This window comes from Passer domesticus, chromosome 1 (genome assembly GCF_036417665.1).
Source record: "Passer domesticus isolate bPasDom1 chromosome 1, bPasDom1.hap1, whole genome shotgun sequence".
Classification (NCBI taxonomy): domain Eukaryota; kingdom Metazoa; phylum Chordata; class Aves; order Passeriformes; family Passeridae; genus Passer; species Passer domesticus.
The window spans coordinates 15,150,780-15,171,765 of record NC_087474.1 but is presented as its reverse complement, the minus strand read 5'-3'; the positions used below and the strand labels follow the sequence as shown (position 1 = coordinate 15,171,765).

The following is a 20,986-nucleotide window of genomic DNA, read 5'->3' as shown; positions in this document are numbered from 1 at the left end:
GCAGTCAAGCTGGCTGCCAGAGCCAGGCTTTTGTGGGCCCTCAGCTGTGCCTGGGCACTGCCCAGCACGAGTGAAGCCCTGCCAACCACCTCATCCTCCTGTGAGATGCTGAATCCTAGGTCTGACAGCCCCCTTAGGCCAGTGCTGCCTCTGTGCCAGCTGGTAGGAAGAGCTGTGCCCAGTGCATCTCCTTGCACCTTCCCACTGCTCTGCCCTCTCTCCCACTTCTTTTAGTAAGCTCCTTTGAACCTGGGACTATGTCTTTGTTCCATGTTCATTTGGTGCCTGGTTTTGGTAGTAGGGCTCCAGAAGCTGCATCAAAGTACCTTAAGTGGGGAAGCATGAACCATACAGGGCATGCAAAGCTCTGTGGAGTGGTCTCAACCCATGCTCACAACTGGGCAACTGCCCCACCATGAATGCCAGCCTCAATCATCAAACACGACTACTCCCACTGCCTGAGGTCTAGACCAATTTTAGGGAACTGCAGCTGCTTGAAAACAAGCCAGTAATGGAAGTCCAGAAAAGGGAGAGGACACACCAGGAAATGTCCAGAGGTCACAGAGAAAACAAGCAGAACTGACCCCAATGGCCATTGCCTGAAACAAGAACCCCTGAAGCCAACACACTGGCTGTATAAAATTTACAACTGCTCCTGGTCTTTTTTACCACACGCTGCTCTCATGCATCAAACAGGCCAAAGGGACCTCTCAGAGCAATTCTGTTTTCATGGGACAAAACACTGCTCAGGTGCTCTCCATCTGGAAAAGCACTAGCTCTTCACTTCTGTTTCAGGAACACACCACCCCTGTATCCATTGGGAAGGAGGTAATAAATGTCCTTGTATCAAATTTTTGATGTCTGTTTTTCAAGATCAGTTAATTGTCCCTTTTCTCCTCCTTATATAACTGAGTTACTATATTGAAACTGTACAAGGGAGAAGAGGAAAACGAAGAATGAAATTGCCAGTGACTAAACAGAGTTTGGTAATTTTGAGTTTTGAGTCAGAGCTGTGATTGCTGTACTCTTGTTGGAAAAGTTAATGAAGTTAGAAGAAAGTAAAGCAGCATTTTGGCCAACATCAGCAGGATCTGGAGTACTCCTCATTCTGAATACCACATGTCAGCTCCATAATTTGGACAATTTTAGCTTTGTTTACCAGTGAAGATTTACTGGTGCTTATTTGTATTTACCAAGGAAGGAACAGAAACCGCAGCACGTTTGCAGCCAGGTCTCTGACCTCCTGTTCAGTGGTTTACGAAACCAAAGATGCATTTTCAGGGTAGTACTTGCATTTGTAACATTCTTAGTTCATCTCTGCCATATCCACAGAGTCTCCCTTTAAAACACAAACCCAAAGTTTTTATGAGCCTGTGTATAATCCTATAGAAAGCTTGTAATATCTTTGTTAAAACACAAATCTAAATTTCACTTTAAAATTATTGGGGTTTTTTTAGCATATGCAAGTTCTGAATATTAATAGAGCTACTAAAAAGAGATCTAATTACAAAAGAAATTGTGACCTAATTTTCTCTATTTCTTATCAACAAGTTTTCAGATACTGTTTGAGCCATTTGAACCCTCTTGGAAATTCTAAGGATATGGTTCTCCACAGATTGAAATGTGTAGCTGACAGCTTCTGCCACTGAGTCCTCAAAAACTGGTTTAAACAGGTGTAAGTGTACAACTGAAACAGAAGCAAAACTAAGTCTCAACAATCACACGATTTACCCTCTTTGTTCAAATGTTGGATTTCAGCTACAGAAAATACCATACTATTTTACTACAGAGATGTAAAATCATTCCATAGAGTCTTCCAAATATCCAACTTGTATTTCAGACACAGATATCAAGAGGGGGAAAGTCTCCAGCTGTCTAGAACTCCAAATTCTCTCATTTGTACTGCCATTTAACATAAGACAAAATTTAAGACCAGACTTTAACTGTTTCCAAATGTTTTTGTGTGTTTTTCTGCTGAAACCTTTAACTGTTATCTAGCACTAGAATTCTTAAACAACAAATACACCTACAGTCTCCCTTTAAATTTGTGTTCAGACATTTTTCTGTTGAATGCTAGGTATCATACATTAATCATGGTAATATATGATAAATACGTAATGACTCTGAGAGCAGAAGGATCTAGGGCAAACATCAAGTACAAATGACTTTAAGCACTGATACACAGAAAACTCTTAATCCTGTGGGGAAATGACTGTAGAGAGAGCAGTAGCAAAAATAGACTAGATCAAGTCTAACTTCAAATCTCTGAAGAAACTATTCATCCTTTGAAACAATCTCTCAAAAGCTAAATACAAGCTTTACTGAAGAAGAAATTCTCCACACGCAGTAGAAACCTGAACAGAAGTAGATGTGGGAAATGCAGAATAGTGCACTGAAACAAACAAGGTTCTTAAAAAACCTTCTTCTTCCTAGTCCTAGTATGTGTTAGGCTACTTTTTTTTTTTCCCTGGAGAAGTTATAATACAATGCAAAAAGTAACTGAGTTCAAGCATTACTTTCTTTGAGTCCTACAAATGAGCACAACTTCCCATGGGACTTGTGCGTGGTCTAGAAGTTTATGTGTCTGGTGAAACACTCCGAGTCAACAGCTTGGATAACACTCCAAGACTCTGCAAGCCCAGACGAGCTGACATTTCAGTTGGATCCACTGATGTAAGCTTTTCCCCTCAGAAAGAAAATGGTTTATTATGAGGTGGGCTACAGGAAAGGGTAAACATCAATTCTGAAGAAGAGTTTGGCAATGAAAATGAAATATTAAGACTTGTTATCCCTGTTCTGGGGTGCTTTGTTTTTCCATTTACAATAATTGGAGCATTAAAAGGAATAGAGTCCCATGAAATAACTTACTATTTAGGCATTTTACCTTTTAAAGTAATTTTGTTCATCCTAGAGAAGAGAAGGTTCTGAGGAGACCTTATAGCACTTTCCAGTACCAGAGGGGCTACAAGAGAGCTGGAGAGGGACTTTTTACAAGTCAGTGTAGCAATAGAACAAGGGAGAATGGCTTTAAGCTGAAGGACGGTGGGTTTAGATTAGGTAGAGGGAGGAAAGACACAGAAAGGAGGTTGTCCAGAGACATTGTGGATGCCCCATCTCTGGCAGTGTTCAAGGCCAAGCTGGATGGGGCTCAGAGTAACCTGGTCTAGTGAAAGTGTTCCTAACAATGCCAGGGGTGCTGGAACAGGATGATCTTTGAGGTCCCTTCCCATGCAAACCATTCTAGGAGTCTATGATATGTTATGGTGCAATTTTCAATAAAGAAAAAAAACCACCATCAGTGGTATATCAATAATTTATTGTTTTGCATAAGAAGGTAAGACATCAACCAAGGACCTGATGGTGAATTCAAGTATAGAGTTTGGTACAATATTAAAAAAAACTACTCTTTGTTTGACTACAGCAAACAGCTAAAACACAATAAAAACATCTGGACTTGACTGTCAAAACATACATTTCTCTAAAACCCCACACAGCACAACTTGAATATGTGGAATATTGGAAACATGTTTCGTTGCCTTCGTTCCCAAATTCTTAGGAGTCAAAGGAACAATGAACCCCCCCGTTCCCCTTGGTATCCCAGAACAGTTCAGCACAGCTCAGGATCCATCATGATAAGCAGGCTCCTATCCTGTTGAAACTGTTTGACTAAGACATTTTTTCTGCCTAGACCTACTGTCATCTCTGCCTGCCTCATGGAGGGCTTTGATTTTTAGTTTTTGAAGCTGAATAATGCAATAATGTTGATTTTTAAAGAGCAATTTAGTGATGTAATTAAAAACGTTTCTGACTCGTCAAAGACCGCACGTTTTATTCTGTTTGTTGGATCCGTGTTTTTGAGATTCCTTTCCTTGTGCAGGTGCTGCCATTCAGGAATGAGCTCCTGGCTCAGAGACAGGGCAGGCAGCCATGGCTGTGGGAGCCTCCTGGCAGGCTGTGCCGTGGATCGGGGTCGGGGTCTGGGGGGGCAGCGGAGCCCCGCGCCGCCCAGGAGAGCAGAGCCGCGCAGGATCCTCCAGACCACACCGAGCCAGAAGTGGCAATTCATTCATTTCAAAAAGACAGCAAAAACAGCCTGCAGGACAGCCAGAACCGTCCCTGCCAGGGAGTTTGAGGATTATTCTAGCATCTACTTCACAAAGAGAAAAGCAGGTCCCTTATACAAGCGTGACTGTACCCCAATGTTCCAAGACAGCCCAAGTTAGAAATAATACTAATAGGGATTTAGTGAGGACTAAAGCCCCTCCTGTTGGAAATGGCCACATCCTGAGAGATGCCAAGGGTCCTCTCCATTTCAAGAGATGGTGAAGGCACTTGGCATCTCACAGGCAAAGGCAAACTGACCCACTGAATTCCATATCCCCTGAAAAATAGTTTGATTTTCAGTGATTTAAAAAAAAATAGAAAATGTTTTCTCAACTCAGATAATCTCTATGCAATTAATTTAATCAACAAATTCCTATTTATGTTACAAAAAAGTTTAGGTCCACCAGGAAAATGGTGAAATTTGACAGAAGTTACAGTAGAGCAGTTCAAGCAGAGCATGTATCCATACTGGGACTCAGAAGATCTGTAACTCTTGCATAAACTTTTCCAGACTCCCAGGGATTTTGCTGTTGTTTCTTGCATTTCATTTGTTTTATAAGACTCTAAGCCAAATGCAATGGCCCACACATTAAATACACATTTAGAATAAAACTGCAAAACCTCATGGCTTTATCAGCATATGAACTGAAATAAAATATTTACATGGAATGTTGAGCTCCATTTACAGAGACTGTTTCAAATTACAGACTAGTAATCTCTTTAATAAATGATCACATTGACAAGAAATTTAAAAACTTAACATCCCTTTTCAACCCTTTCATAAATATATAAAGTTTCACTAAATTCTTTTTTCTTTAAACAAGAGAGCTATATTCTCTTTACAGATTAACATGAAATAATGGTTTCCTGTTTGAATGCCACAGATGGGATGATCTGAAGTCAGCGAGTTCCTATACACATTCTGTACTTACAAGACATATTCACAACACAACACACAGGTGTTACTTGGTCTTTACATTTGTACTCATTTCCTGCATATCAGTAGTAAGTAAAGAAAAATACCAAATTATCTATATTAAAAATACATCCTCTAATATACATTTGCTTAACACTGACACATCAAATCTTAAAGTGGGGTTTCCAACTACCTTGTTTCCAGTGACAAGAATGTTTTTTACAGTGAACTCTACAACATTAATTTATTTTTGAGTGGAGACAAAATACATGTTACAATGCTAAAAAGTATCAGTACATACTCAACAATAAAAAGAATTAATCTCTTTCAACTGCTTCTCAGATGTCCAAGGTTTCCTCATTGTTTGAAAATTTCTGATGGGAAAATTGTTCTAAAGTGTGCCAAAAATATTTAAATCAATTTGAAACGGGAAAAATTATTCTCTACTTTGTCGCTATTCACATCACTTTGCCACTGATTTTACAGAAGTTTAATCCCAAAGACTTTGAAGTTATATATACACTAACCCACATTTTTTTCCTATTTAAATAATTATTCCCATGACTTTTCTTTGTTTTGCCACAGAGCATGCCTGAAAATATTTTCAATCCATGCATACTCACAGCTGAGTGTTTCACTATTAAGCCACTGAATACATCTTTCTTTCCATGATTATGTTAATTGCAAAAGAATATTTAAATCAGTCTGTACATGTAAGACAAGGTTCACATCTAGAAAAGTAAAAACACATTGATACATAATTAAAACTACGGTGTCTTCCTCATAAAAATGTTGGTCTCTTTTGCCTGTTTCAGTTCTCCCAAGCACTGAAAGGGCAATAACTTCCAAGTGCTGATGTGCTCTTTTATAGGAACAGTTATGCTTAAGACCACTGAAGTGCTGGTCTCCAGCATCAATTTGTATCTTCTGCAAACTCTGTGTTAAAAACACTCACCTTGGAAACACACAGATGATGATAAAGAGGTGTTTGGCAGTTTTGCTACACTAGTATTAGCTCACTTTATGGAGCACAGTAAATCTCTGGTTTAATCTGACTGTTCTACCCCAAACCGTGGGCAGCAGAATTGAAGACACAGAAAAACAAGACCAGTTCCAAGTGCATGAAGAGTAAACCTGCTGCTCAGAAGAGCTGAAATCCCTCCTCCCAAGAAAGTGGCCATCGAGTAAAAGCCTAACCCTGCCCAAGGTTTAGATGCTGATACAACAGCAGAGGTTTTGTCTATTTAAAACGTTACTATGAGTGCAGCCAGCTGACAGGAACCCAGAAGGTCTCAGTCTCCAACCTGTCAAACGTTGTTTTAAGCTCACTGTAAGCTGTAGCGAGGTCATCGTTGACTATCACCTTGTCAAAAAGGTGGCCATACTGGCTCTCCATCACGTGGGCAGATTTAATCATTTCATGAAAATCTTCTTCCTGGTAAGAGCAGTGCAATAAAGATCAGTGCACAGCCAGTCCATAGCAGCCCTGCATAAACTCTTTCTGTATTAAACATGGTCTAATTGCTTACTTCTTATCTCATCAGAAGATGGAAACTGTACCTCTAATTAAAAAAAAAAAATAGAGATTACCATTACAAGTGATCTCAGAGAGTATTCTGATGAGTTGACTCAGCTCAACAGGCAATTCTTTCATCTCTCCCTTTGTAGTGACACAATTAGTCACTGCACAGTAATTATGGAGACATTTTCTTTCAGCAGCATCAGTGGAAAATGTTTCTAGCTGTTTACTTTGATGATACATTTAAAGTTTCATTATTTAATCTCAGTTTGCTATTAGCACTTACAGCACAGTCCTTTTAAGAGCTTGGTAGGAGTAATCATTCTATGCCTTGTTCGATCTGGCTTAGTGGATTTTGTGTTTGGGGAGGGAACAAATCTTAGTAATTTGTTTAAATTACTTTGAGAGATGAAACCTGTCCTTACTAAACAATGGCCTGAAGGTTGCTCTTAAGAACAAACTCCTCTTACTTTTTATATACCACAAACCAACATTTTCTTACAGAATGTAATTTCCAAACTATTCCAAATGCACGTTCTACACGGATACAGTCTGTGACTATATCTGTGGCTCACTTTGAAACAAAACCAAAAAAATCTTAACACCTGAATGAGGAAAAACAATACACACTGTAAATACAGATAAACAATCTAATGATAATCAACTTTGCTGTGGATTCAATTAAAATATTATAAAATATATTACAAGGAAGCAAGTAAGTTAATATTGGGTAATGTTATTTTTTTTCTGACTATTCACAAAAACCAGCATTTGTTACTTGCTTAGATACCACTTCTTCTTTCTTACAATGTTCAATTTTTCTACAACATTTAAAAAACCCTCTATTTCTCTGATCCACAAATGTGGGCTTTTTATTAAAGTACCGTATACTTTTTCAATTATTTTTTTTATATTTGCATTTTCCTCTACATTTAGACCCCTTAATACAGTTGATAAAACAAATAAATTCTCATATTTCAATAGAAACATCTAAGCCCAGCTGCAATTTTTTTAAAGGAGATCCACAGCATCATCTCTTATAGAGATATGCTTGCACTCTGGGGGTTCTTTCATGACATAAAGTCAGAGGAGCATGGAAACCCATGAGCATATCAAACAATGAAAACATCACAGTAAATGTGCAATGTGAGAGTGGTTGAGAAACAGCAAGATACTCATGTAATCCCTGACAAGTGCTGTCAATAAGAACCAGAGATCACCTTTATTTTCAAGTAAACTGCTACAAGAAAACTCTTGACAGGTTCTCCTGATTTACCATGTCTAATCATACTTACAGTAAAGGGTTTTGCAGTTCCCTTATCATCTTTACTTGAAATAATCTTGGCATTTTTTCTAGTTTCTCTCAAACGGTCAAGTGATGGAGGTTTTATAAATATAACAAATGGTTTAAACTCATATGTCCGCAAGTGTTTCACTGTCTGGGAAGAGGAAAGATTTTAATTAATTAGTTTATTTTGCACAGTGGAATTTACTGCAATAAAAGAAACTCCCCACTGACCATAATAAACACATAAAGCATTTCTAGGCAGGTATTTTTCATTTTCTGCCATCCTGCTCTGCTGACCAGCACTGATTCATCTAGGGAGAATCTTCAGAATGGTAAGAGAACTTTCTCTAAGGGTGAGCATTGGTCTTGATTGATGGCTGCTGGTAAGCCCCATGAAGTCTGGCAAAGTCTGAGTCGTGCACACCGGTGCCACTGGCAGCGAGAGGATGGAGGGGAACAGCAGGTATTCAGGGGAGGAGGAAAAGTTCAACCCGTTTTAGCAAGAATAACCCTTTCTGTACCCATGAACATTAGCAGAAAGAGGTGTCTGTGACACTTGTTCACAAAAGGCCAATGATTTTTCTCTTCAGTACTGTGTGCCCACCACACAACTCCCTGCTGCTCATTTTTCCTGAGTGAGTTCTGTGTGGTGTTAGAGGCAGGTCTACGATTCAGCTGCAGCAGAGGGTGGATGGTCAGAAGTTTTCTGTCCTCTCCACACTGCCACAGTCCACAGGGTAACCCCATGCTGGAGAGTGGGACCCCAGAATGGTTCACAAGCTTGGGTGCCCAAGAGAATTCAGTGCTTTGCAGGAGCACAGGCTGTGTGGGACAGGCAATGGACTCGTCAGCTCCCCTCCTCCCCTGGCATGGGCTGTGGCTTCCCTGGCTACTCCTCTGCCAGGGCAGCCCCTGCGCTGCTCCCAGGGCACAGCCCCACATCCAAAACTGCCCTGGGAGCTGTGCACAAGCTGCCAGGGCTCAGAAGCCATACACTGGCCACCCTTGGAGAAGAGATGCTTTGGCTGGATTTAAACAAACTAGTCCAGCTCCTAGAAGCACTATGGTTATTAGGAGCAAAAAAATTCCCAGTGGAGCTGTTCAGCAGGGTTGAAAGACAAGGTCAATGCAAGAAAAAATAGTTTAGAGAGGAATATTCTTAACAATTATCCAGCCAACATCACATTTAGTGCATTCCTTGACTCATGTCCATCCTGCATGGAAACCTTTGGCATGAACAGTCTAGTGAAACATGTGAGAGAGAGTTGCTGGACTTGGTGATAACTCAAAACTATTCTGAAATTAAAGTTTCAGAGACAATCTCTTGCCCAAACGAACAGAAAGATAAATGGAAATAAAGGAGCATTCTGTAATTAAATCTTTAGTATTATGCTGCAGGCTTCCAATTCCTTTATTTACTTGCTGTATATTTATCTCTTTCCAGAGAACCTTGCTTAGATAAACGTAGCAAGAAAACCCACTGAACAGTCATTCAGTGTGGGATAAAGTACACCTTTCGAGAAATATTTTTTTACCAGAATTCCAGTATGTAATCTGGGGAAGTACAAGAGTTCAAAAGACATGCTTACTTACATGAGGTTGCACATCCAACAGACAAACTTTGTTTTTAGCTAGAACTGATCGAACAGAGTCTAAACTTGTACCATAGTAGTTGTTCTTATACTCGCCATACTCGATAAACCTGTGGCAGAAGGTGAAAACAACTGAAATAATTTCCATTTTCTCCAGAAAAAAAGCTTACCAGTTTGCTTTATAAGATTTAATTCAGAAGCAAAAATATTTTACTTTACATGAGAGTTCTACCGTGTTTTATAAAGGAAATGCTGTCAAGTACTTCAGCATGTCAATTTTAAGAAATCTTCTACTTTACTGCTTTCAAATCAGTAACACCTGCTTGTATTACAGTTAAAGAGAAAAAAGCACTGCAGTCCAACAGCCCACTAATGTTTTCCATCACCTCTTTTTCTGAACTAATGCAATGCAATAAAACAGTGGATAAGCTAAACAATAGAAACTACTGAAATTTCATTGCACACTACAGAATACCCAAATTCTCTGTCTCAGAAGAGGAGGAGTGATGACGGTGCTGGTGGAACCAAGGCGGCTGGTTATTTGCTATAAAAGTACAAGCACTATTTGCCAGAAAAGCAAAGCACAGTTTGAAGTTTCAATAAAACCCACAGCTTTGTGTCTAATACACTTTTGCCCTCTGAAACTGGGGCAGAATTTCAAGCTACAGAATTTTACAGGCTGCTGGGGAGCACGATGCTACCATTGTCTCTTCATTTTAGTTTACTTTCTGGAGGGTGTACAGGCAGGGGCTTCACTGTAGATCTCTAAATTCAAAAGCAGAGGAAGTGCCTGGCCTGAAAGAGAGCAGAACTATGCAAACATTGACTCAGGCACGTCTGCAGCACTTCCACATCCCCCCTTCCCTAGAGCTGCAGTGCTTTACTGCTATGACAGAAGATGCTCTATTAAAAGAATGCTCCCCCATCCCAAGCACCTATAATTTCAGTGTCTCCTTGAGGAGCTGAGGTACTGAAACTACTTGTAAGCTTAGAAACTCTTGTGTTTGCACATACTGATTTTTTTACTCCGTATTTTTCCCCAGCTGCTTATATAACAACACGTAATTTTAACATATCTTCAAATCACTGCAACTTATATCCACTTTGACTTATTATCTAAAATAACAACCAGCCCCATTTTGTAATAAACCATTGTTTTAACTGCAGTTCTAGTTAAAAATCTCTTCAACATACTTGTTATTCTGTACATCTGTCTCAAACAAGTGCTTGGAAATGAAAATGTATTCGACACCATCACTTTCTTGGCTTCTCCTTGGACGGGTAGTGTCTGCAGTTTCATCATATAAAAAAAAAAAAAAAGGAAAATATGCACAAAACAATATAATGGAAACCAGTTCAGGAAAAGCTGAAAAGCACAGATTCTTTGTGCAATACTAAGCATAGCACTTCCCTCACTTCTGAAGCACATAAGGCTGCTCTGGATCTGGTAGGCAGCACACAAGCACATGACAAGATTGAGTTTTAAATGCATGCAGGAAAATCAGGGAAAAACCTATTGCACAAGTATCAGATTATCATTTTTTATTAACTAGTGGAAAAATCCAATAAAACGAGGACAGATGAATAATAAAAGCAACAGCAGTCCATAACAATTACCCCAGCCTTGCCTCTTGTTAAACTTATTAGCATATGAGACCATAAAGGGAAACAAAGCACACTATCCCGATTTATAAAATGTTATGTTCATTAACAACTCTTGTAGCTATGGTATGTCAAGCAGGGTAATAAAAAATAGGGTGTGAACTTTATGTTTTAGTGCTTTTCTTTATCCTGTGATCAAAATAGAATTCCATTTTCTTTCAGTAGCCTTGTATTATTTGCACTTCTTATTTTCCCCCAAGTAGGTATAAGGGCTTTGCTTATAATATTTGTGGGGTTGTCACTTATGATTAATGAACCCATTAAAACATCCTATTTCAAACAAGCTGAATACTACAGCATCATGCATTCTTCATCATATATGGACATACAAAACCTGCTTGCAGCAATACAGATTAAATGCCATTTGATCTGTCACTCCTTTTCTTAGGCTGACACAATGAGGAACATTTCCAAGACAGGAACCCCGCTCTCTCTCCAAGTCCTGACTTACTGAATTTCAGGGAGAGGGATTCCTTTACATGTTTGTTTTAACTTATAACCACAAATTTGGAAGAGAAAAGAGAGAAGGCAGCTTGATGAATACTGTCAACTTTTAGAGAAATATTTTTGGGCAAATGATTGCATATACTTCAATGTGTTAAATATTTTGGGAAAATCTAGCTTTTTTGTTATTGTTGCTTTCAATACCCAGTTGAAGCAATTATATACAAAAGAAATTACTTGCCAAACTAAATGCAATAATTTTTCTACTTAGCAAATTCGTTCATACATATAGACTTCACAGAGTATCTGCACTTGCAGAAAACCTGAGAGAGAATCTCCCAAATTTGGAATGTTGGAGCCATATTTTTGAAGGATCCCTATAGAAGGTACAAGTAGAAAGCAAACCAAGAAATCAAAGTCCAAAATTGTTGAGTTCTCCATATTAAATAAAACCCAGTAAAGAATTGTAGAAGTTGATAAAATACAATGTTACTCAATTTTACAAAAATCACACTACTTGGTCAGATGGGATAGAGGAAAAAAATATCCGCAAATCAACTCTTCTAAAGCTAATCAAATGGATTTAATTAATTTATTCACTGGATTAAACTGTTTATCATCAATCTTCATTTTTCAGCCTAACAGATAAAGGCCAGTTTGCTGAATGCAAGCATTGGTAACAGAGTACATTTCAGTGCTTTACAGCCAAATCCAGGGTGTTCTTCAGCTGAGTTTCATTTACTAAACCTCACTGACATCAATCATGCCAAACTTGTACTGAAAGTGTACTGCAATGCCTCTGAGCCAAAAAGCTCCATCAGTTTAATCAATGCTATTTAATACAGAACTGCAGTAGCACTTTTAAAAATAAGAAAAGCAATTTGGATGCCAAGCATGCATTTAGAGACCCAAATTTGGAAGTACCTTAAAGGTAATACAATAATAAAGGCTAATAATGCAAGTATATCATTAGAGAATAGGAGTGCATTTTTACTTACGTGGCACTGTCACCCCGTAGTGCTGGGTATCACTGATTAGCAATTTCCGTTTAAGTTCATTCAGCCCAACCCCTACAGGACCTGAAAGAAAAAAATTGTCCCGTTTCCCAAGAGCCAGTTGTCTCTTCAGGTGCAAGTATGCTCCAAGGTAAGACTACATAGCCTATAGCTGTGATATTACTGCCTTTTAGTCAGTGATTTGGAAACGCCCATGGTTCCAGCCTCTCCTAGCATATACAGAGCTGACAAATTTCAGGGGATGCAGTTGGCAGTTACTCTGTTCAGACTTTATTATCGAGGAAATATCAGTGAAAATAAATTGCCAGCAAAGCTGGCTTTCTTTTCTGCAGCAGCTACCCTCAGTGTGCACCCACCTCCATCTCAGCCCTACTACAAACCCCTGCAGCTTTCCTGAACAAAACCTGGTTTGGCTGTTTATTTTGCCAGAATACCCCCAAGTTTCAGATTAGAGGACCCCAGCTGGCACGTGCAAAGTGCCCCCAAACTCTCTGCACTCTGTGTGTCAGCATGGCCTCACTCCCTCCTGCTGCTGCATCCCCTGTCTGCACCAGATGCCCCTGGGGACAATTGCTTCCACCTTCCCATGCCCTGGGAGCACTGCTCCTTCCAGCCCCTGCTGCAGGCAGGAACACTGCCCAGCTCCTGGCTGCCTGTAGCTGTCACCATCCACCTTTCGACTGCGTGAGGGTGGCATTGCATGGAGAGGGGAAGGAAGGGCAGTACTTGCCAGGTCACAACCCATTTGGGATGTTTGGGTTTCTTTCTTTGTTGTTGATTTTCTTTTAAACTGTGCTTGTCTCCTGCCTTCTGTCTGAACAGGTCCAAAGCAAATGTTTCCTTCTTCATGCGACTGCCAAAGAGAGACCACTCTTGGAAGGAGGATGGCAGGAAAAAACAAAGACTGCATGGAATTTTTTTGACCCGTCTCCTCCACCTCCACTTGAGTAGTGCTGTACTAGAAGCAACAGAGCAAGATGTTCCTCTTGGCTTTCGAGTTGTCCCCAATTCTTAGCTGTTTGCCAGTGGTGCCTTAGGTCTCTGTGAGGGCACTCTGTCCTGTGAGGTCTCAAAGGCTCCACAGGCACTCGCTGCTTGTCCCCAGGAGCCCTTCATGCAGGGCTCCAGCCTGCCTGCCACTGTGGTGACAGGGCCATGGAGCTGTGTGTGAAGGGAGCTCAGCTCTGCATGTTCTTACATTTCTGACAGTGGAGAGCCTTCATTTCTACAGAGCCAGGACAGCAGCAGAAGGCAAAGGAGAATGAGTCATTGGAGCTATATCCTAAATAATACAAGGATAATACCTGTGGTTTTAAGGAAAATTCTTGAACATTTAGTAAAAGGGACACATGTATGTGTGGAGTGCTTCTTAACAAACACATTTTAAACCTTGTAAAAATGTTCAAAACTTAATAAACATTCCCATGAAATAGTGTTGCAACCACTTCTTACTAGTCAGAGTACAAAAACAGACTGATGCTTCAGTACCTTCAGGTTCCTATCTGTAACAATGACCATACACCCTGTCTGGAGTTGAAACACATAATGATGAAAAGCAAGTGCTTGCTACTTTGCTGCTACCCCCAGACTATGGTTCTGCTGTAAAATCTCAGAGTTTCTAGATTTAAAGTTTCTGTGTGTTCACATCAGTTAAACACACAACTAGATTTCAAGTTTTATCTCTGACCTTCCTGTAAATTAATCTATCAGTATATACAAATGTTTATTTAATATGGTGTACAGCAGCCTCTACTGGTGCATGTCTGCAGAGGACAGCAATGTGTTATGTAGATAATGGCATTACTTTTGTTATAATTTTTTTCCTTTTTATAATAGTTTAGCTCTTTAAGGCAAATATGGACTTTTATAGGAAAAGTAATTAAAACTCTAATATATCCTAGCAAAGTAAACCAAACCAAATGGAATTCAGTTTTTAAAAATCACTCTATTACTTTTAAGCAAAAAATTTTTTCCATCAAATCCAAACAAATATTATTTCCTTAGTCTACATGCTGTCAAATCAACAGTATGCTTTTAGCTCTATTTATATATAAATAGTCCAGGCTTCACTTCCTGTGACACATGCTTTGGAAACTTAGCTTAACTCTGTTTCCAGATCACAACTTCACTACTACTGTCTCCCCTTCCAGATTAACATTTTAAAATCATCTTTAAATTGAACTACTGAAAGGTGTAGAGTCTTATTTTCAGTGCTGTCTTCACAGAGTGCTCATAACTGTAGCATATGGACACTGAAGGCTGATTTCAGCTCAGCAAATCCATCCATTATGTGGATTTTTATACTATCTCTCCCAAGTTAATATACAGTTCCCTTCTATTCTTTTCATTTTCATGCAGCACAGAAAGATGCCAGTTTCTAATACTTATGACTCTGAACACAATCTGAACTCAAAAAGATAATAAAGTGTCAGGATTTAAAAGGATAATCCTGATTGTTATAGTCAAATATAAAGCATGCCGGAACCATGTCTGTAGTGTAGTTTTGGTTTACTATAAATCAACCCAGGCAGCAATATTTACAGTTATGCTGACAGACTTAGAGATACTTTGCTTACTTTTTTAAAGGAACATTTGTGCTGCTTGCTGTTGCATATTAAGTCATGTTAATGGTCAAATCCTGCACAAGTGGACTGCAGTGCCTACCTCACTTTGAGAGACATCTGCAGAATTAAACTACCAATCATTAAAACTTGCACTAAATTTTGTACCACTCAGACACATCTGAAGAAAACTGAAAAAGCTAAGTTTAGGTCTTGGGAGGGTTAAGCCAACCAGCCATTCTTCCCCCACAGACACATAATGAGCTCCTAGTAGACGTTTGGAAAGAAAAGAAAAGGAAAGTGATCTTTCAGAAGAGATTTTGTGAGTTAGATGACAATGTTCCTGCTGGGATCACAAGAACCCAGTAGGAGACATGCCTTGAGAGAGGCTCTGTGGCTCAGTTCCTAGTACACTACAATGCAATGACTGCACGTGCATGTCTGACTTCAGCTCAGTGTGGTAGGAAAGGAGAACCTCATTATTTTGTGTTTCAGTACATTTTAAGAAGCAGTGGGAGTGTACTTTGAGATCTGCTGTTCACTGAAATAGGATCAGTGAGCTCAAACTGGTATTCTCATGGGCAAGGCTAGGCACTATGTTACATCCTATGCATTTGTTCCTGAACCTTGCTGACCTTCCCATGCCTTCAATCAGGAAGCTTTAATGCAGATAGCAATTACAGGTTTCTTTCTTCATTGTCCTGTTAGTTGACTGGAATAGCATGGCCACGGTAGGCCATTTTCCTGCACTACTGCTGTAGATCAACTAAGACTCTGCAAGCCATTACTGAACATGTTAAAGCTAAGCCAGGAGAGGTGGAGAGTTAAAATCACCTTTTATTTCATCCTCCTTTGCTCTGAAATAGACCTGGTCTCATCATAACTCCTTCATTATAAAACCAGAGGTAATGGGTTAAAAAAAAAAAAAGAAAAAAAAAAAAAAAGAAAGAAAAAAAAAGGAAAGAAAATCTAAGCAATACAACAAATAGAGAGCTTTTTCAGTCCCAGATTCCTTTTCTTTGCAGTAGTGAAGCACACCTTTGTGGGAAGTACTGACAACCTCATTCAGAGACAGAGGCTTTTCTGATCGTGTCAGACACCAGTAACAACTTCTCCTTTATGGTGACATGCCTCTGGTCCTTGCTTCCACCACTGCCCACTTTGAACAGAGGCATCACCATGGGTGACCACAGCTCCTGAAAGGCTCTGCACACCTCCAATGATCACACTGCATGCACAGAACAGTGTGTGTTCTTGGGGACAAGTGCTCATGGCTTGTTACTGACAACTTCACTTTAGCCTGCCCCTTCAGAAAGCTGACTTAGCTGAAACTATGCCAGATAAAGTTATCGCATGCAGCACATTCATTCTAACTCTAAGGAAATAAAATTTATGTACTCTGGCTCTTAAAATTAACCAGAGCAGAAGACTTTGTGAGCAGGGCTTTTCCCTCATTAATATAAATGAAAATTCTAGTGTCTAAATAATACAAGTCATATTAAAATGTTCTTCCTTCATCTGATAGGGCTGTGAGGTATCTAATGCTTAGGATGTAGGCAATATTTGTGGAGGAAGATTTTAAGGATTTCTTGGCAGCTTGGGATCAGTAAGTTACTAGAAGGAGACTGATGACATAACGTTGGATAATTTTGGTTTTAGCAGAGACATTACAATTCTAACAATTAAAAGCACACAGAAATGTTTGTATCATTACTGTTTCAAATGATGTTATATTAGCCCCAAGGATTTGCAGGGCTTTATTCATGAACTTAGATTTGCAGGCAAGGTAAAATCTTGACAAACTGGTACATTGAGCTGAACCTGAGAGTAGTGTGTATCACACAACAGGGCACTGAAATTACTGGGTGTCCAATTCATGTTCTTTAAATTAGCCTAGACCAATTCAAAATGAAGTGAATTTTTTTTTAAGTTGTCAAACTCCCTACCCCTAAAAAAAGGCAAAACCAAACCTTAATGTTCCCTTTTAAACATAAATAATATATTTAGACCTAGCTCAACAGACATCTAGTGCCTCCACCAATTACAGCTATAAATTAATTATATGTCCCTTTCTTTCCTAGTACTACTATACAAATTATACTCGATGTATTATATGGAATGCTGCTACTGGCACACAAAAAGCTTTTAAAATGTGTTTGCTTCTACTATACCTGTATTGCTTAGCTCTGCTAGTTTTTTCCACATTTTGCCCAAGACATTTTTACGGCATTGGCCAGACTTAAGCTGCTCTTAATATCCAGAGAAAAAACATTAGAATTACCGAAGTCCGCAATAAATTTCTGAATTGCTTTTGTTACTGAAAAAGCACTCTTTCTTCATTTGATTTATTACAACAAAAATCAAATGGAATCTCTAGGCATTCCTTAGATCAGACATATGCAATTTGTTATAAAAAGTCTACTTATCACACTTTTGCACTACACTCTGTTGATGTAACTGTAAAATCAACTCAACCATGTTATTACTTGTTGTATATTACCCAAAATCTCACAGTGATCACACTAGTAGGTGGCTGATTTTTAGTGCTGGAGAGTGACAAAACTGTTTATTAAAAACTCAATTTAATGTTCCCTTGGATATGAGTGATATAAAAACACAGCTACTCAACAGTTCCTAACAGTCCCTGATAGAGGGTCGTATTTCTCTGCTCTGCTGCTTTCAGAATGGGGGAAATTTTGCTAATGAAGAATCAGCCTATGTGTTACTGCCACGGAAACAATAATCAGTGAGACGTTACTCACTCGTAGTGAAGGTTACTCATTGCTACTCCCATTGTTACCTTTGAAAAGCTTAAGATAATGCACTTTCTCTCTTTTTGGGAGACTGAAGCAAGGCATTTTGATTACATAATAAAAGCTGTGAGGAAGCCATGGCAGTGTCAGATTATAGAAGAACAGAAAGCTGACTAAGCTATATGTTGAGTCCTCTGCAGCTATGCTTACATTCATCCTTGGCCTATAGAGGTCCACATTGCATCCACCTTTCTTACTACTTGTCCATTTACTTTTTCTAATGCAGTAGGTGGTTTTGTTTCTTTCCACTTTACTGAGTCTTTACTGAGGTGTGAGGTAAGACAGGAAAGACATGATGGGAAGACAGGTTCCCAAAGCTGCTGCCATCAGCAACCCGCTCAGAACCTGGTGTTGATCTCACTCAGTCGGAAGCTGAACCAGGTGAACTCCCAAGATCCCTTCCAATCTAAATGACTTTCTGGTAAGCATTGTGCTAATCAGCAGGTCTCTGTTTTACCAGGTGAAAAATAAAGAAAACAACTTACCAACCAAAACAACAAGCCTGTATTTGTCATTAGGTTGTCGTCTATATTTTGCAACTTCTTCATAGGTTGGGATATCTGCTGTGTCATACTGATCACTCTTCTTGCACTCATACATGGACTTGTTTGTTTTTTTATCTTTTCTGCTAAGACGAAAGCTTCTTCTAAAACCAGCTGCAGTAAGAACAGGGTTTTTTCAAAGTAAGAAAATAAGTCTTCTTAAAACATTTGAAAACAGTCTCTTCCAAACATTCAAGGATTGGAGCATGGAATAAAAAGTGTATTATGTTTAATAAGCCAGGTCATTACAATGACATTTCCCTATAGTTTTTAACTAGTTTTTAAACTATATCAGGTACCTATTTAAACTGCAAAATTAAGATTACCGATAAAAACAGAACCTTGGCAACAACAAACTGCAAAATACAATTGCTATTAAAAATTGTTAATAAATTGTTAATATATTTAGATTATTTAGACAATTTGAGTATCTTATAAATTGATATATATATATATATACACAAGGCAATTCATGCAAGCTGGAGTCTCATACCACATCTAATACATGTCTATTAAATCACCATGGCACAGACATCAAATACAACATAGGATAAAAACACATCTGGTGGTTGAAAGGATTAATGAGAATTAACTCCTTGAGCAATTCTCTTGTGCTTAGCTCCATGCTGGTAGTATATTTAAAATGTGCATTAAACCTTTCCTGAGTATGTTTAGTAGTCAATCCAAGCACTCATAGTTAAATTACAAACTACTAGAAACATCTTAGACAACACAGTACCCATATGATGAAATTAAATTTAATATTGCTATTAAAACTATATTTATAATTGCATCAACTGTGTGATATCTACTGTGCCTTACAGAGAAGACTTGAAATTTCACATAGCTTTTAAGCACTCTCAAAGGAGAAAATCATAGGCATTTTCAAGCAGAACAGCACAAAAACCCATTTTACACTACATGTTAAAAACTAATTTAGTCCTCTGTTAATGACTACCTTAGAGTTTTTCAAGTAAATCCTTTCTATTGCATCACATTAAATTTTACTGGTATCTCTACAACACCGCTTTTGTTCTATAAGAAAGTACAGGAAAGACTGCGACGACTGCAAAGCTGATTTCACTGTCTGGTGGTAGGAGAGTAAAACACAAGCTATACTTTAAATACTGGAAAAGTTGTTGGTGTTTTTTCCCCAGAACACTTCATGGGACAGTAAACGTGTAAACTCTTAGTGACCCCAGATTTTCAGCAAAATGTTTTCATATTCTTATAACAGCACTTAATGTTTAGGTGTTTGAGAAGTAGTCATATTATAATTTATTTTTCAAAGGTAATATTGTACAAGTTCAAGATTCAGTTCTGCAAATATTTAGCACAAGATCTGAAGAGAAATGTTACAAGGCTTAGTTATAGGCTTAGCATTTTGCACACACACAGTTTCACTGAGCATGAATTCTCATAGAACCTCGACCACAGAGGATGTTAACCAAGTTAGTTAATTGATGTGAACCCCTATACCTATGGGAATCTACAGCACAAGTATACACACAGAAGGTGAAGAAAAATTTGCTTGAGAATACCATGATGTCAACCCATTTATATTCAAAATATGAATAAGTAAACTGAAAATCTATGACAAGGGAGAAGAACTAGCACCCACAGACAGATCAGATGATATTTAAAGTACAATATAGTCCAGACTAAGTAGGAGGTGAGCTGACATAGAAAAAGATCAGAATATGAGATAGGAAAACATAATGAAATAGACTGGGTTACGTTATTACTGAAATAACACTGACATTGAAATGACTGCAGTCAGAAACAGAAATGCTCTATTGGAAAGCTTACACCCCCACAAGAAGGCCTGGGAGATCTTGCCTGCCCTATGGTGAAGTCCATCATGACACAAGGATGTTCTCTTGGCTACGTGTACTCACAGCTATATAAAGGAAGGTTAAAAGCAGCTTTAGCAATACAGACTACAGACACATGAAGTGAGGTACAAGTTTCCTGAGGCCTTATCTAAAATGCTCCTGATTAAAAAAACCCAAACACCAACAAAAAAAGTTTCCCAAAACCATGAAAATCATTCTGTTTGTTGCATTTTTTTCTTTACAATAATTTTATGGAAAAACAAAAAATAGACAAAAAATAAAGAATAATTCTTCACCATTGACTACTAAATAGTTTACAAAATTAAGAGCTTTGTTACAAGACCAAGAATCCATGTATCTAGAAAAGGCAAAAAAGTAAGAATAATGATCAAATTAAGCTCTGTCAGTGGTCTCCATTCCAGTTTGGTGTTGATCTTGCAATTAGCAACAGCTCCATTCCCCTGACCAGTCTCAAAATGCCATTAGAACAGCTTCTCAACCTCCAGTTAAATGGTGAACTGTGCAATCTTCAGGAAAAGTTTTTTTTTTCTGCAAAATCTTCCTATCAATTCAATCCCCACTTTTAGGTTTTGGCAAAAAAAAAAGGAACTTGTTCCTCTTTTCTCCAACCAATTTATTCAGATCTCATTAGCAAACTATCAGGTAGTAATTATTCAAGAACTTTCATTTCTTT

The 20,986-nt window shown here is 38.6% G+C and overlaps 1 protein-coding gene across 4 annotated transcripts in view; it reads right to left on the bottom strand.

Annotated features, from left to right (window-relative positions):
- Positions 1–3,297: 3,297 nt before the first annotated feature.
- MPP7 (MAGUK p55 scaffold protein 7) overlaps positions 3,298–20,986 on the bottom strand; it is a 146,440-nt gene continuing 128,751 nt past the window's right edge. For all 4 annotated transcript variants that reach the window (XM_064404911.1, XM_064404861.1, XM_064404957.1 and 1 more), the window contains 6 exons: positions 18,401–18,571; positions 12,524–12,604; positions 10,614–10,707; positions 9,421–9,529; positions 7,835–7,978; positions 3,298–6,455 (listed from right to left, as the gene is read on the bottom strand). In XM_064404911.1, the coding sequence (XP_064260981.1) occupies positions 6,276–6,455; positions 7,835–7,978; positions 9,421–9,529; positions 10,614–10,707; positions 12,524–12,604; positions 18,401–18,571 (779 nt within the window). In that variant the 3' untranslated portion in view covers positions 3,298–6,275. The remainder of the gene's footprint in view (positions 6,456–7,834; positions 7,979–9,420; positions 9,530–10,613; positions 10,708–12,523; positions 12,605–18,400; positions 18,572–20,986) is intronic.